This window comes from Phalacrocorax carbo, chromosome 3 (genome assembly GCF_963921805.1).
Source record: "Phalacrocorax carbo chromosome 3, bPhaCar2.1, whole genome shotgun sequence".
NCBI classification, from domain to species: Eukaryota; Metazoa; Chordata; class Aves; order Suliformes; family Phalacrocoracidae; genus Phalacrocorax; species Phalacrocorax carbo.
Genome location: NC_087515.1, coordinates 33,992,814 through 34,009,715, shown reverse-complemented (window position 1 = coordinate 34,009,715; position 16,902 = coordinate 33,992,814). Strand labels below are relative to the sequence as shown.

Here is a 16,902-nt window from a genome sequence, read left to right as displayed (position 1 = left end):
ATCAGGGTACACTTAGAGATCTGCTATAGGTGACTACACAGCTGTTCCCTGTAGCATCTGTGTATCTCAGTCGTCTTTGTACTTATTAGCTGATTGACAGCAATTTGCAGATGAGTGATTAAGGTCCAGATTATCAAAGTTATTTAGATAGATGTCTCATGGTGAAATCCTTCTTCCAAGTCAGAATTCCTCCAGATGTCTTGCGTTCAGAGGAGGCAGCAAAGTTCCTCTGGAAGCTGAGGCACTCTATTTGAATAGTAATTTGTAGAGATGAAGTCTAAGGAAAAGTAGATTGCCAGGTGTATGAGACTCTATTTGAAAGCTTAGAGGAATATTCTCACTGTTTCTAGAAAGGCAGGACAGTGTGTGTGCTTCTGCTTTGTGTTTTGTAGGGTTTGGGGCTTTTGGTTTGGGTAGTCGAGACAAGAATAATGTGTCTCCAGAGGTAAAACTCTAACTCTTCTTGGGAAAGCAGAAAATGAACTCATCTTCGGAACACTTATTTTCCTTAGTTTAAGCCGACATCTCACAAATCAATACTATTGACAGAACTCTGAATTCACACATAATTGATGAATATTGGACATCCTGGATGTTATTAAAGTCTTATCGGAACAATGAATATTTACTTTGAAAAAATTGAATACTAGTATTGCTTAAAATTGGAGTTTCATGTTAGTCTTGGTAGTATTTTACACAGAGGCTGCCAAGTCAGTTCTTACGATTTTCAATCCTATTCCTGTTATAGGAGGAAAAAACCACTAATAACTCCAGATGAATTAACCATTCTTTTTTCTACCAGTTTTACAAAGTTATTGTTAAATAGGACTTAAAAGGAATTTTTCATTGGAATAAATTTTCTATATAAGAAAGCTGTCTGTAATATGACCATGGGAAAATTTCAGCATCGTAAATTAATTAAAATCTCCCGTTTTATTCTTCCTTGTGCAATACACTAGCTTATAGTGGATTATCCTTTAAACAAACACACACTTTCATTTATCGGTGTGTGTCTAGGTGAGTTTCTGCAGTGATGCAGTCTTGGTTCTTTAAGTCCCTCCTCTCCCCGGTGACTGGACTTTCCAGCTGACTTCCCTTACTATCATTGTTCTGTAATCTTTTCTCAGTCTTGGATACAGGAGTGTTCTGGGAACTGGGCAGCTGGCTGAGAAACTGGGATAGCAAGCTTGTGAAATAGATGCTTTCCTAATGTACAGCAGTAGCTTAGGTAGAATGAAGTTGAAGATGTTGACCTGAAAGTGTGTTAAGTGCATCTTAGTTAATCAAAATGAAATGCTTAAATGTATTCAGCTTAAAATTCTTGGGATTTTTCATTATAGCAGCCATGTCAAACTAAGGTAAAAGCAAATTAAGATTTACTAAAAGCCACACAAGTAGTTTGTGGAAGTGAATCTGCTGAATCCCAATTCAGAGTCCTGGGATTTGGCCACCCTTAAAAAATATTTAGCATGATTAAAGGCAGGATATGACCTTACAGTGTGTTTGTAGTGCTGCATGATCTTTGCAAGTGCACCCTTTCTACCTGCAGTAAATAAAGTAAATAATTTTGCACTGAAGCTTGCTTTAAATTAGCATAGAATTGCCATGTATTGAAAGTTCATGCTCACCTTACCTACAGCAAAGTGAATCGTTGAGTTCAACATGATATCTGAAAATTGGCCTGAAAATGCTCAGCAGTGTGCTGAAAAAGAAACAACCATATTTTCAAGCTCATTGACTTTGCTGTGCTTTAGTTCAGGGCCTTGGGAGGATTCCTAAAACCTTTTGTACCTTTAGCACATTTTCTGATAGTCGTGATCCTTAGAGAACGGTATAAAAGAGAGGCTGCACTCTTATTAAAAATATAGGGATCTAGCTGACTTATGGTTTTAGCTTTTAAAAGCTACTTCCTTTTATTATTTCCAAGAAGAAGGAAAATTACATGCCCTTCAGGCTGTTTGTGTTTCACTTGCTTAGATATATGACTTACAAAACTAAATTAAAATGCAGCTGATTCCTAACAATAGATGTTTTAATTAATGCGTTGAGAAATGTCTCTAAGCTGGGGTAGATATTTCATAATGCAGTAACAAAAATCAGTTTTATCCTCTCATGTACTCTGAATTCATGTATAGTTGTAACTGCAATTTCAAAACCATATTTGCAGGAAATGTCGTTTTACTTAATATAGGCCCAATTATTAACCAACAAAGCACACTTCCAATTTCGAGAGCACGTATGTGTGTTCTACGTATACTTTGATGTGGCAGGAAAGTCTAGAGGCCAAGACTTACAAGACAAAAGTTTACCACTTCCTGATGTTTCTATCTTTCTCCATCTTGGTGAAATTCAGTAGTGGTCCTCATTCTGTTTGTAGAGAATACACTTTATCATCAACCATCAAACCATCATAGTGGTTTATCATCAGTACCTTTCTTGGCAGACACCAGGAATCCTTAGATTTAATTTAGTCTGATAGATCTTTGTTCCACCCTCCCACCTTGATCCACTAGCTCTATTTAGCTACTCATATGTCACCAACCATTAATATCTCACACCTTTAAATAAATTAATGGATGAGTATGTACACTATGACAACCCAACTAAAATAGCTTGCTTAAGGCAAAAGCTGGACAAAGCTGGGGGAGGGGAAATACTGAGCAGCTCAGACCATGGGCAGGGGTAACAAGTTCACAGAAGAGAAAGAAAAGAAACAGGCAAATGACTATACAAACCTTTGTGTCCTCAGACCTGGATATGGTGCTTGATTCCTGGATTGGTTGGTTTTTGTATCCTTCTCTGGATTATTTCCCCAGTGCATTCACTATGTACACTGGTTTTCCTTGCTAGTGAAGTAGATCAATATTAAATGCAGTCTGTTTGTAGTTTGGTCATGTAGAGGAAGCAAGTAGAATTTTCAAAAGTACCTTGTTTAGCTTTCTGCATTTCTATATGAGTGCATGTACAGAAACAGATTTAATATTATGTTTCTGTTACTCAAAACAAGATGAGCAATTCTTTTCTATAGCTAAAATGAAGGTTAATGAATGATACTAGCAATTCTAATCTCCTTTGTTTTAATTTCTGAAATGTCAGAAATAAATAAAAAAGTAATAAAATAAAGTAATAAAAATACCCTGAACTGCCAATACTTTACCCAAATTGCTAAAAGCAATTTTGCCTATAATAAAGCTATTGAGGGCTGGGACATTTTGATCAAGCAGTGCAGATTGATATGTTTTGCTTGATACAATTCGGTGAATGTGCTGTTCTTGTGGGATTTTCTGTATGAGTCTGTTAGGAAGAAAATACAGTTGACAACTTCTTTGACCTGCAATAAGACTTTCTCAAGTTAATTTATAAATTAGCTTTAAATGATAAACTGATACACATCGTTGATCTTTAAAACGCAACTAAGTTTTTCTATTAATAAGAAACATGCATAGTCAGGGAATTTCAAAATTATGCAGATGCAGTCATTTAAAATACAGTTGATTTACTATAATAATTGACTTTTTAAACTCCAGTTTGCAAATGAGTGATTCGGAAGACCAGAACTGTTCTTCCAGCCAACTGCCATAGAAAGGATAATGAAGATTAAAATGCCTTCCCCTATTTGTCTTGTGTTTCTGCATCTAGTTCTGGAGGAATCTTTTCTGAATATTTTGCGCTTCAGTCTGGTGTATAATATAGATGCCTCACAAGGTTTGCACAGTGGCTGTGAGACTGGCTGCTTGATGGAACAGAAGCCTAGATTAGAGGCATGCTAGATTTACCCTGGAAAGCAGGATAAATGAGATGGCACAGAGTTGTCTCATTCTGCTTTAGGTATTTACAGAACACACGTAGGTCTCTCTCAGAGCCACTCAGCTGTCCTCACTTTACAACTTAGCTTGCTATGTATATATTATCTTAGCTGTAAAAGTCCATCTGAAATACTGGCATCCCAGACCTCAAACTAAAATTCTCTATTTTAACTAAACTAAAATTTAAACTAAAAATAAACTAAAATTTTCTCTATTGGAGTAATCTCAGGGGTTTGTCCTTTGTCCGCTTATTCTCTTAAATTTCAGATGGGAAATGTCACCTGATATTGCTGTAGTATGCATAGTTATCCATTAGCAAGCTAGGCTGAAACCACTGACATTTCTTATACTGACCAATAAATAGATAGTAGTGGTTTGCCTGTAACTAACTTGAGTTCTGTAGGTTAATATAGCATTCACTGAACCATCCAGTCTCCCTTGCTAGTCTCTATTTACTTTGTGTTTCTTTTGACACTTCATTTTTGATACCTATTTTTGATCACAGAATTGAATGCTTCGAGCAAGTCTGGGTGGCATTTTGGTTTGTGCCTTGATGGTGGGGATGGCATTGTAAAAGCCAGTAATAATTCCTGTGTTTGGTTTGGACAACTAGTTTTGAATGTGTTTTGATGCAATGCCAAAAGCTAGTATCTTGTTTCAAAGTGACAAGTTTGTTTTTATGATGTTTTGTTAAAATAGTTGGTTAAAAGATCTCCCAATTCAGGTACAACAGGATAGATATCTATAACAGAAAATCTAAGTACATGTTACCATCAGTTAACAGACTTATTAGTTGAATTCAGCAAATTTTCAGCGCTTGAATTAGGCTGAACAGGCTTCTCACAAGATAGCAGAGACAATAAGTATCTTCAGAGAACATTTATAATATTCAGCACACTGAAAATGAGATTTTCTTTTGGAGGCTCATACTTTTTTCCTTTGACTTTAAAAAGGACCAGTTAAGACAGTTAAGTTCTACCTGAGGTGCTGAAAACAATGTACGCTCAACTTTGGTACCTAAGGTATAACTTAGGATGTTTGGGGCTTTACTTTTGTATGTCCTAGATCATAATGAATTCCATCATCAAGATTTGTACCTCTATTGGCTGGCTGCACAGTCTGTATTTTCCCATGTAAAAGATGGTTGTACAAGCAATTATCTGCTCTTAAATGGATGTGCAGATTTTACTGGCATGATGGACTATGAGCAAATTATAGGAGCCATGAAAGTGCCTATGCTTTTTTATTTGGTACTATCCATTCACACTAGGGATGCATAAAATCTAGTAGTTATTTAAGCCTTTAAAATAGGAGAAAGTCTGAATATATAGATGTTGATAATAAATTTCATACTTAAGCAGGAGGAGATACTTAGTGTATTTTTGCAGGTTACAGCCTGTCTCTGAAAGGAAAGGTTTATATTTAGGGTATTAGAGTCTGAGAGAATCAGTAGCTTAGAAAGTGAGCGAGTGCTGGGTACATGAAGCAAATTAACTGTGTCCTGTCTAGAAGGAGACAAATGAGTTCCAGGGGAAAGACAGCATGGGAAATAGGAGTGGAGGGACATAAGTCTGGAAGGGTAGTATCAGTCCATAAAAACCAGAAAAAAATACTTTTGATTTTTTTAAATTAGGGCTCTCGCTTTTCTTCTCATTGGAGATATTTTACCCTCTTTAAAATCATTTTTAAAAGCCCAGCCCGCCAAAACAGTGGCAATATGGCAATTCTCATTTAAATACAAGAGCACTTTCTGCTGGTGTGATTTAAATGAAGTGGAATCAGATCAATGTAAAGTCAGAATATGATGGGAGAGCCAATAATTTAGTAGATATAGATTTATAGTAGATTTACTATAATCTAAAGCACTGAAGACCAGGATGGAAGAAGAGTCTGAACTGTTACGATCTCAATAATATAGTGTTTAAATTAATTTCAGGGCAATGTATTTGAAAGTCAATGAGGAAAGTACTAATACAAACTACTTTTGAGGTTGGCCAATGCCATTTAACAAAACCTGTTGAGTTTCCTTCTGCAGTCCTTGTACTCTTGTGTGGTATCAAGGACTACAAGTTTTTGTGTTTAAGCATTTAGAAAATTTTGTCCTAAATACACTGCTCACAACCACATTTACTACTTTTATATGTAAGAGCATGTTCATGGCCACGATGCAGCCCAGGCGCTATGTTCTCTGCAGGAGTGGTGGGCATCCATCCTTCCCCATCTACCTCTCCAGCTACCATGGAAAACTAGGCTACTTTTCAGAGATGCAACATGATGTGACAGGTACATACACAATACCTGGATGCGGGGTCTTGCTATTTTGTAGTTTCTTGTGCTCTCTATAAGAAAGCAAAAACCCCTCTTCTCTGGTAGAGGTGGCTTCAGGAAGGCAAAGCCTCTTTTCTATGCAAGGTAGCTAGTTTCTATAAGACCAGGACTGCTTTCAGTGCATTGCTCCCATAATGCGTTGCATCCCTTTCATAGCCCTTTCACCGTAGTTCCCCTTAATCCAGTTTTGGATTTGCATGCACTGTGAAGAAAGGCAGCTCACAGGTAGTTCTGACCTGATTTCTCCCTTGGCATACTCTTGCAAAGGAAATAGACTGATACACAGGAAAACATACATTTATTTTTACAACAGGACGAGTTTACACATTCCTAAACATTAAAAGATAATAGACATATTTGCCTGTATAAATGTGAGCAGCCAAGTTGGATTTGATATTTATATACACTGAGGCACCTTTACATGAATGGGATGCTACAGGGGGTTGTTAATGTGAGACCAAATTAAAATTACGTATGCTTTTAGGTCTTTTAGAGATCTGTTATGAGATAAGAGACACTAAGTAGTTCAACTACATAAAAATTAAAAAAGAAAAAGAGTTGGACTAACAAATGAAGAAGGTCTAACACTTAAAATAATAGTAAGTGATGTATTTCTAGGCAGGCCTATTGACTTTCACTTAGATTTTTACTCATGTCATTTAAGCATTTTTTTGTAAATCCAACCCTTGTCTCCCAAATCTAGTTAGAAGTTGCTTCCATTGAAGCCTCTAATAAGATACAGACTAATAGAAATTGCTTAAAGAGCATTATTCACTGCATCTATATCACCAATCCAAAGAGAACATTATTCACTTAAGTTTTATGCAAAACTGATCTTTCTCTTGTCAAAGAAAGTAAACACGTAAGGAACAGAATAGTTCAGGTGATTGATATCAGTGAGTACATATACATCTCTGCTGGGTTTGCACACCTTTCATAGCCTAGTGTCAATACAGAGGCATAGAGAAGGCAACATGATGTTATCAGAATCTCGCTGCCTTTGCTGTAGCTAGTATTTTTATTCCTGGAGATCCCTTGACATGCTCAAAATAACAAAGGTTGCATATAAAAGCACGGCAATCAATCGGCAGCAATTAAAAAAATGCTGATAGAAAATGGAAAAAGTCTGAGACAAAACCTGTCCAATAGGCTGAACAGCTACATCAAGCTATTAATGGCTTTTTGCCTTTGTGCAGTCCTGAAGTCAGGAAGGCTTTGATTTTAGACAATGTCATATAGTATGCATTTATTAATAGACCTCTTCCATCACAGTTTAACCTGCACTGGGTGTAAAAGAATACAGAAAGAAATGTGGGAGAATTTCAGAGCCAGTGACATATCCCTTTTAAAAAGAAGGTTGACAGGGTGCAACATAGTCACCTGGAAAGACATGGTGGAGGCTATAGTCTGACTCAGTGTAACCCTAATGTTTTCATGTCAAATGTTACTTTATTATATGTCTTTCTTAGTTATCAGCAGCTTTTATTATGCCACAGGATCGGAAAAACAGGCCAGGGAGGTCTCTAACTTGCGAGAATGTAATTTCTTAAAGGCAATTAGCTTTACTTTTTGGACAGTCACCACTTAGTTCCAAACACTTAGGATTGAGCGCAGAAGCTTTGATTGATTGGTTCAGCACTTGGTCAATCACCTAGTTATGTGAATGATCGTTCATAGTCAGGGTTTTTCTCTTTCTGGCTCTTCTTGGTCAACAGTGCAAGGGACAATTTCTATAATAATTTTATTTTTTTCCTAGGTATTAAAGACATCCTGTATCCTAGATTTGTGAATACTTCAGTTATTGCAAAAACTTTGTGTTATATGTAGAATTGTATTTGCTTCAAAAGTGTTTGTTGTACTACTTACAAAAATAGCAGATTACAATGAAACAGCAGATTAAATGAAAAAGGAAGGTATGGTTTGGAGGTCTGCTAACATCAGAAGGTACTGGATCTGAATATCAGTGAGTCATCTGGATGATAAGGTAATAGATGATCTTCTGAGAAGTCCTAATAAACATAGGCTGAGAAGCTGACATAGATTAAGAAAAAGATAACAAACATGCACACACATTTACCACTTGTACCTTCCCCCCAAACTGTTTTTAATGAAGGAACAGAAATCCAGTTTTGTAAACACATGCTGAAATACTTCTGGCTGCAGTAATCCCATTTCTTCCATGACTGGAAAATGCATAACTAAATCCATGTTGACTGTGCCTATTTATGACAACCTGGTTCATTAAATGTGCATATACAATACATTTATATAGTTAAATATACAGTAGAAGTGTTTTAACATAGTAGCTCTATATTTTGAGGTTTGCTTACACTTTGTAATTTTCTTGCTTGATGTGACTTTTAACATTTGCCCAGCCAGTCTCTCTGTCTCTCTCTTTCTCTGTGAGGTTCACATATAAACTGATTTAAAGATTGCATAATGAATGTTTGGCATATCCTACAGGCAAAGGTCCAGAAACCCTTTTTGCTGGCTATAACCTCAATGATAATGAGTGGCACACAGTGCGTGTGGTTCGGCGAGGAAAAAGTTTAAAGTTAATGGTGGATGATCAGCAGGCCATGACAGGTAGTGTGGCATTGTGACTCTGTGTTACTGGGGGGAAACACAATACATAAAGTGACAGAAGTAAAATGCCTCTATCTGAAAGCCGCGGATATTTTTTTCTTTTCTTGGGTAAGACCAAAAATCCATGTTATTCTTCCTGAAATAGTGCTACTACAAGTGCATTATTACACTTGATATTAATGTTACTCTAACGTTGCTACTGAAATTAATGAAAACCTTCCTGCTGACTTAAATGCATGTTTTTACACAGTAATTGGAGAGAAGTCATTTGATACACCACTAATGAGAAGGCAAGTAAAATGCTTTTGGCAACACGCTGAATTTATACTAAGGTTAAACTCTAAGCCACTGCTGTAAGAATGAATTTCATAAATGTTTTAAAGATATTCTATTGTGTTTTAAATCTTGCTTCAGCTGTCCCCAATAATTGAATGTTAGGCAACAGGTTTTTCTCAAATACTAACATAGCAGTTGCGATGGGAGAAAAAACATGGCATGAATGCCAGAAAATGTTAGAACTATATTCCTATGTATATAGTATCAGAAATGATAATAGAAAAGACTTTGATTTTGTTCTATCAAAGATAAGTCTTACATATGTGTTGTTAATAGCAACAGACCTGGCTTCTGGCCCCGATTCCTTGCACAATACAATGTGCCTATTTTGTGTTAGCTATTTAATATTTTTCCTTGTTTTCATGTAGTATTAAAGAGCTTTTATTACTGGTTTGAGCTTTGTTAAAATGTTAACAATTTTAATGTTTTTTTTAAAAGGAAAGCACCTTCTTTAGTAGTCATCTTTCACCTTAGCAGAACACTGAATAGCATGCCACCAGTATTAAAATAACTGCTATGTATTCCTATAGGTGCAAAAACATATTTTCTAGAAGTTACCAGTAGATCTTCCAGAGGTGAAGCAAAAATTTAGTCTGTGCATGTGATGATGCTTTGGGTCATTCTCCGAAAAAAGCAGATGGCCTAAACCATTTATTTCTTTTGTGAAAATAAATATGTAGTACTGGAGGAACTATACTGGAAAATATCATTGCCTTTCTGCTTCAACAGGCAACTCAAATAATAAGGCTACTTTAGGGACATCTTCTAGTTGAGGAAGCTGTTTAGATCTGAATAAAATACAGCATCTAAAACCAAATGCAGATTTCCTGGTCTCTTCATAGCAGGTTTTTTATTTATAAATACTCCAGGTTACAAAACCACCAAGAAGTACCATTTTCACCTTTGGGTTCTGCCCACCTGCTCAGCACAGCTTCAGAAAACTTCAAAATATATGTGAAGGATTAAGTTGAAAACAGGTTTCTATCATATATAGTCTAGTCAGGTGAAGTAATAAGTAAAGAACACAGGACTGTAAGTTCTTGTAATCACTCTTCATTGTGGATCACTGTAGTTACTATCAAATATCATGGTCTCAGCAAATAGCTGAGACACTGAAACAGTGACCCAGTGACCTAGAGAGGTGGTCAATGCTCCAAGCCTGTCAGTGTTTAAGAGGCACTGGGACAATGGTCTTAATTAATTTTGTTAATGCTTTAACTCTTTAAATTAAGTTCTAATTAAGAGATAATTTTAAAAATATAAAAATTAAACTAAATATATACAAAAACATTTAAAAATATAAATATATGTAATAAAAACTTTAACTAAAAGGTCATTATTTAACTCTTGGTCAGCCCTGAAGTGGTCAGGCAGTTGGTCTAGATGAACATTGTAGGTCCCTTCCAACTGAACTATTTTATTCTATTCTAGCTGTTAAAGCCAGAGAGTCTTTTCAATTGCCTCCTGATCAAGCGAAGTCTTCTTAAACTCTCTGCAGGAAGCTGTGTGGCCCATTTGTGGCCTCCTCCATCAGTGAGGAAGGAACTGGCATGAGAGAAGGAGCTAGAGGGAACTTGAAAGTCTGATAACAAGGGAAACCTGCTGTTCCTCCCAGGATTTTTTTTTTTTCCCCAACATAGTGTGTTGCCAAATCCTTTATGAGCTTAAGTTTTCACTCCCGTCTGGTAGAGAATCAAATGTACACAATGCAATTTAATGTGTAGTACCTTTGAATTTCCTAAAGGGATGGTGGAAGAGTTGCCATATCAGATTGGAGTGCTCTTGCTCTAAACTGCTTAGAACTTTTCTGCAGATGTCCCAACAGTCAGAAATGTGGTTAAAATATAATCTGGTAGTTATTCATGTGAAAATTTATTATAATCTTAGGGGAACATGAGGAAAATATGGGCTTTCTCCCCAAAATTCCAGCTTCCCCCTGCCACGCACTGTGTTTCTTTTTTTGATCCTATTTTCTAGGTTACATATGAAAAAAACCCCATAGGATCCAGAAAGCTGAAGCTGGAGGGGAAGCCATTAAATGATTCAGCCTCACTTTCGGTTTTTTACAGTTTATAAAATATCACCTGTTCATCCATGTAGTGATCTTAGTTATCTTTGACAGATGCATAATTTGTGCATGGATGAATAATAACTTTCAGAATCATAACTAGCTTTCATTGGAAGTCATACAAATAGTTTTGAAAATTTTACTCATCATAGAAGAGTTTTAATACTTGCAGCCCTGATGTACTTTGTTTTCTGAAAATAGTACAGAAAATAAAACTGGACTGAACAAGGTCACTACAGTTGGATAATGGAAAGGATACCTAGCTTATGATTATGAACAGAAATTCACCTGGCCTTTTGTAAGTCCATAGCATTGTAACAGGTAATGCATTTCATGCAGCAACCTGACAAGTTAAAAAAAAACAAAAACAAAACCCAGAACCCCCAACCTTGTAAGCACAAACTGCAGTCTCTCTTTCTTCATTGCTGTAGTTGCAAATACTGTTAAGCATTGTGTGAAATCTCAAGTCCTGTTGGCACGTTTGTACAACTGAAATGCTAGAAGGAGATTTGGGATGTAAGCCCAGATTCTGGAACTTTTTTATACTATGTTCAAGAAAGAAATACATTTAAGGTAGTGAATGTAGTGAGGATACAGGCCAAAGCTTAGTGGATTTTTGCCATGACATTTATGCAATGCCATCTGAAGTGATATAAGACTGGAATACATAATGTTCCTCCTCTAAAACACGATCTTCAGCTCTCTGGCTGAGATCCAACACACAGCTTTTGAAGGCCTTAGAGAAAGTTAGAGATTTGGCATTTTTCAAGACAGGTCCCGGACTCATTAGTGCAAGGAAGAACCCACCTTTGCTAATACAACAGGAGAAGCAGTATCTTTAGAACTGATGTTTAGAAACAGGAGCATCAAGAAGGCTGTCCTTGGGGATTAAGGTGCCTCTTGCAGTCCTCAGCCTGTATGACTGCAGATCCCAGATGCCGATGGTGTTCAATGACATCAGTAGACTTAGGTCGGAATGCATCCAGAAGCTAAGCAAGCTGCTTGTAAATATTAATAATAAATTATCAGAGCAATTTTTTTTATTGTATTAAAGCTTGCAGACCGATTTTCACTGTAACTTCACAATATCTGTATTTGTATCTCAGTGCTGTGACTTTGCCTGTTTGTGAGTCCATCTCCCTGGGCAAAACCCAAATATCTGCATTCATCCTGCCCTTGTCCTTTCCCTGTTACGCAGACACTTGCTTATAAAACCTATGAAGGTACAGCTCTCTAAGCCTGCCTCAGGGCTTTCTGCACCACCACAAAACACATCCAGCCCGGGTCAGAGCTCACACTCTCCTCTTGGAACAGTATGTTCAGGGCAGGACAGAGGGAACTCTGTCAACATCTTTGCACTGCAACTGTGGGAACTCATATTATAGAGCAATTTTATGCCGCTGTTTATTCCAGCTTGGCTGGGTCTGCTGCCCATGAAAGACATGAAACATCTAAGGAACTGGGAAATCTAGTCCATAGCTTGCAAAAGATAAAGTCGTAAAATTGATTAGTAACAAAAAAGCTGTTTTGTCATCATACCCACACAATGTGACCAGGAATCAGCCTTGTGATAGTACTGCCCTACTTCTTTAAAATAAGCATAGAAAAAAATTCTAAGTTCCATAGAAAAGGGAACTCTTCAGTGGACACAATTTTGATGTGCTGGGTAAGGTATTTAGTAACTAGCTTAAAAACTTACCTGACCTGTACGCAGTGTACCTTGGCAGTGTTGATCCTTTCCTTCGGATTAGCTATACAGTCAGCAAATTTCAGGCTTTCTGCTGTGCAGCAGTCCTTGCGTGACAAAGAAAGACTCAAGGGTAGCTGAGAGGCTTGGTTTTGGCCACCTTTCTGAGGTAAGCAAGTCCCTTGCTATTTTCAGGATTACAAGACACTGACATACACCCTCGCTGCAGACGCTGCAGGCTTTCTGCTTCTTCCGTCTCTTAGGTTCTGCCCCTTTCTCCTGTGGTTTATCCCCATGGTATAAAGCTCGTTGCTTTTGAGGAAGGCTCTGTCCACCCTTGCAGCACAGGGTTTTGCAGCAGGGCCAGCATTAATGTACATAAGACAGTTTGAACAAGAATCCTTCCTTCTGCTTGGAGAAACATGCAATTTTAAGCAAAACACATGGAGTCATATCCCCCAAACTGTTATGCCTCTCTTCCATTAAACTCTAACAATGTAGTTCTAGCTCTAAGCTTTGCCTTTGTGTTCTTCATGTTGTGTTAATTAATTGCACTTGCTTATAGTAAAACTACATGTCTGGTTAAGCGTAACTAAAGTGAGGGATTTTATTGGCGGTTTGATACACTGTACTATTGTGCTTCAGTTCAGAAATCTTGCTGTTGGCCTTATACAGACATACTGAACTCAGTGGAAAGGCTCCCAGATGTTTACCAGAAGTTTGGATGAATTTAGAAGAAACTTCTTTGGAGCCAAGAACTAGCCTTGAGCATTCTGAAAAGTGTGAAATTGATGCAGATACTTAATCGCTTGGTGTGCTTTTTGACCTCCCATTTCAGACGCTAACATGTGTTTTCTTGTTACTATTTAAAGGTCAAATGGCTGGTGATCACACGCGACTGGAATTCCACAACATAGAAACAGGAATAATAACAGAACGGCGCTACCTGTCTTCTGTGCCTTCTAATTTCATTGGGCATCTACAGAGTCTTACATTTAATGGCATGGCATACATTGACTTATGTAAAAATGGAGACATCGATTATTGTGAGCTAAATGCAAGATTTGGATTCAGGAACATCATAGCAGACCCTGTAACCTTTAAAACAAAAGCAAGTTATGTTGCATTGGCCACGCTACAAGCATATACATCTATGCACCTTTTTTTCCAGTTCAAAACAACCTCTCTGGATGGATTGATACTTTATAACAGTGGCGATGGAAATGATTTCATTGTGGTTGAATTAGTGAAAGGGTATGTATGGATCAGCATAATGACAAAAAATGCTATTCAAAATATATGTACAGGAGGAATACAAGGGAAAGTTTAGGATACAAATCTTTGTCTGACTGGACATATATGATAGATGAATGTTTCTTCATGTGAAACTTTATATGCTTTATTGTGACTTTTTCTTTCAGATGAAGCTAAATGCCTGAAAAATATGAAAGTAAAAAATAGGTATAACTTCTATAGTGTTTACCACAAAGAAGTACTAGTTTATAGCCTTCCTCTTGTTCTCTCTCTCTACGTATGTATGCTTGTGTTGGTACATGGAGTGCTTTGTTACTTTCCAGAAACTGCTGAGACTGCATCTCAGCTCATCTAAATGAATGGTGATTTCTCTGGATTAAGGTTGCTTCCCCATTTGGCATTCATTGTTTTCTTCCAGTTTTACCAGCGCTGCTGAGGAGTATAAGGAAATAGGAAATATTAGACATATTAATTAGTGTCCACTTGCTATGTAAAGAAAAAGGAAACTTTTCCAATTTTTTCTCTTTTCCCAGGTATTTACACTATGTGTTTGACTTGGGAAATGGTGCAAATCTCATCAAAGGAAGTTCTAATAAACCTCTGAATGACAACCAGTGGCATAATGTGATGATATCAAGGGATATCAGCAATCTCCACACTGTGAAGATTGACACTAAAATCACAACACAGAGCACAGCAGGAGCCAGAAATTTAGATCTCAAAAGTAAGTACAGTAATTCCTGTATAACCTACGGTGAGGGTCATTACAGAATGATAACCTGAATAAATCTTTTGTGTAAAGTGCAGTATAATTTTGTAATACCATATTAAATGTTTTATTTGATAATAATTAATATGATTATAAGAGATGACATCATCTTTATGTTAGCCTGACAATGCCAGTTCAGTAGAAGTTCGCAAGGTTAGGTACTACTTTAAATGTGTGAAAATGCTACAGGAAAAAAAGTAGCAAGTGGTAAGAACACAAAGTAGCCCATATGTACCAAAAGATAATTAGGGGACTAAAGTAGCTCTAAAGTGTCAATGAAGACGACTTGATTTTTACACAAACATAAGTATGTAAGTGGCATGCAGTAACCACAGCCCAAGCTTTACAGTATGACTACAAAGGCTTTGCAGAACTGACAATGTCTGTGTTAGAGAACTGGGGAATATTTTGACCTGTCCCCCACTGTTCAGTATTCCACATAAAACCTACCTTTTGCTGGGAAAATCAATACGATGCAGTACGTTGGTATCATTAAAAAAATCTTGTAAGTAAAGCAATCTTATGTGGCAGTCCTCTAATAAATCAGTTATAAATACATGTCACCAGATGTATTGAACCATAAACATATACTCACTTAAAAATGTAATGTGTTGTAATTTCAGTTGCAGGGTGGGATAAACTATGTTTTATAGGTGTAAACCTACATTTTATAGGTCCAGCTAGATTCTTAAGATCCCTTTTTGTAAAACACACTGATGTGTAAACCAAACATATGTATATTTTAAAATAAGTAGTAGTATTTGTTGTAAGGGTGGGCTTCTGAAAAGCTAATTTGAATCAGAGGAAAATACCTGTTTGAAAGGATACTTTAAAAATACTGCCTACCTAATCAGACATTAGAGAATATGTCCTGGTCATGTGAAAAAGTATCATGTATTTTAACATTCTTTATAGGCGCGTTTGTTAGGACAACCAAAATTTCATGACAGTCATAGAAAATCTAGTATTTCAAAAGCCAGGATGTTCAAAGTAGATATCAATATTCCATCAAGAGCTTATTCCTTGCTGGATTTTCTTTTAACTACCTCTGAGTCACAGATAATGAGCTGACCTTATAATTTTTCTGGATTTTGTGATTTTACATGTTTGCTTCACTTGAAAGTGCTATTAAGATTGTAATAAAGACTGTGAAAACTGTATCTTGATATGTCATAATCTTCAATAAGAGCCTCTTTATCATAAATGCTTGGTTTATAAATTAAGGCTTTTTGGATGGCTCACGCTCCTTTCTCAATGTTGTATTTGAAATTTGTGCCACGTTCTTTCTTATTTTTGCATTCCTGTAAATATGGTCAATGTTTCTTGAGGCAATGTAATATTTCAATGTTATTTTTGATGCTGAAGAGAAAGCATCCACCTTATTCTTTCATGTTTTTTGCAATAATAAGTACTATATTTGCATATTTATGTTTATGTATTTAATCTGTTTTTTTCCCAGATTATTAATTAGACGTGAGTAGGAAAAATCCTGTTAACAACTGATAACTAAGTTAACACAGACATTTTATTCTACATCATCTTCAAATTGAATGTGGTGTTTTGGTTGGTTGAAGACAAAAAGATTGAACAATGTCCTTAATAGAGGCACTAGGGGGCACTGTTATTTCACTAAATGCACTTCTTAGTGCCTTCACAGAGAAAGCTCATCAGCGAGGATAACCTATAAAATCCAACATTCCTTTGTTTTCTTCACTTTGAAAATTCTACTTTTGCTTTACCTTTTTGAAGTAAAACTGTATCCATAGCTGGTGCATTTTCTAACCTTGAATTCCAGTGGATAAAAACTGAAGAGCATGAAAAAACATACTGAGATTTGAAGTGAGGAACGTGGATTGTATTAGATGCTGATTTTCTGTAATTCACCACTCAGGAAATGTGGCTAGTAAAAGAATAACAAACCTGGCATATTCAGTAGAGTAGCATATAGTAAGCATCTTTCTCAAACTGGTCTAGTGTACACAGGTCCTCAACCTTTGTCTACTCATAGTAGTATGTTTCATTTTATTTTTTTAATGTATTCTACTACATCTTGCTCTGTCAGCTTCCA

The 16,902-nt window shown here is 36.6% G+C and overlaps 1 protein-coding gene across 23 annotated transcripts in view; it reads left to right on the top strand.

Annotated features, from left to right (window-relative positions):
- Window positions 1–16,902, top strand: part of NRXN1 (neurexin 1) — a 726,568-nt gene that overhangs the window by 333,150 nt on the left and 376,516 nt on the right. For all 23 annotated transcript variants that reach the window (XM_064446453.1, XM_064446475.1, XM_064446474.1 and 20 more), the window contains 3 exons: window positions 8,598–8,720; window positions 13,684–14,065; window positions 14,599–14,789. In XM_064446453.1, the coding sequence (XP_064302523.1) occupies window positions 8,598–8,720; window positions 13,684–14,065; window positions 14,599–14,789 (696 nt within the window). The remainder of the gene's footprint in view (window positions 1–8,597; window positions 8,721–13,683; window positions 14,066–14,598; window positions 14,790–16,902) is intronic.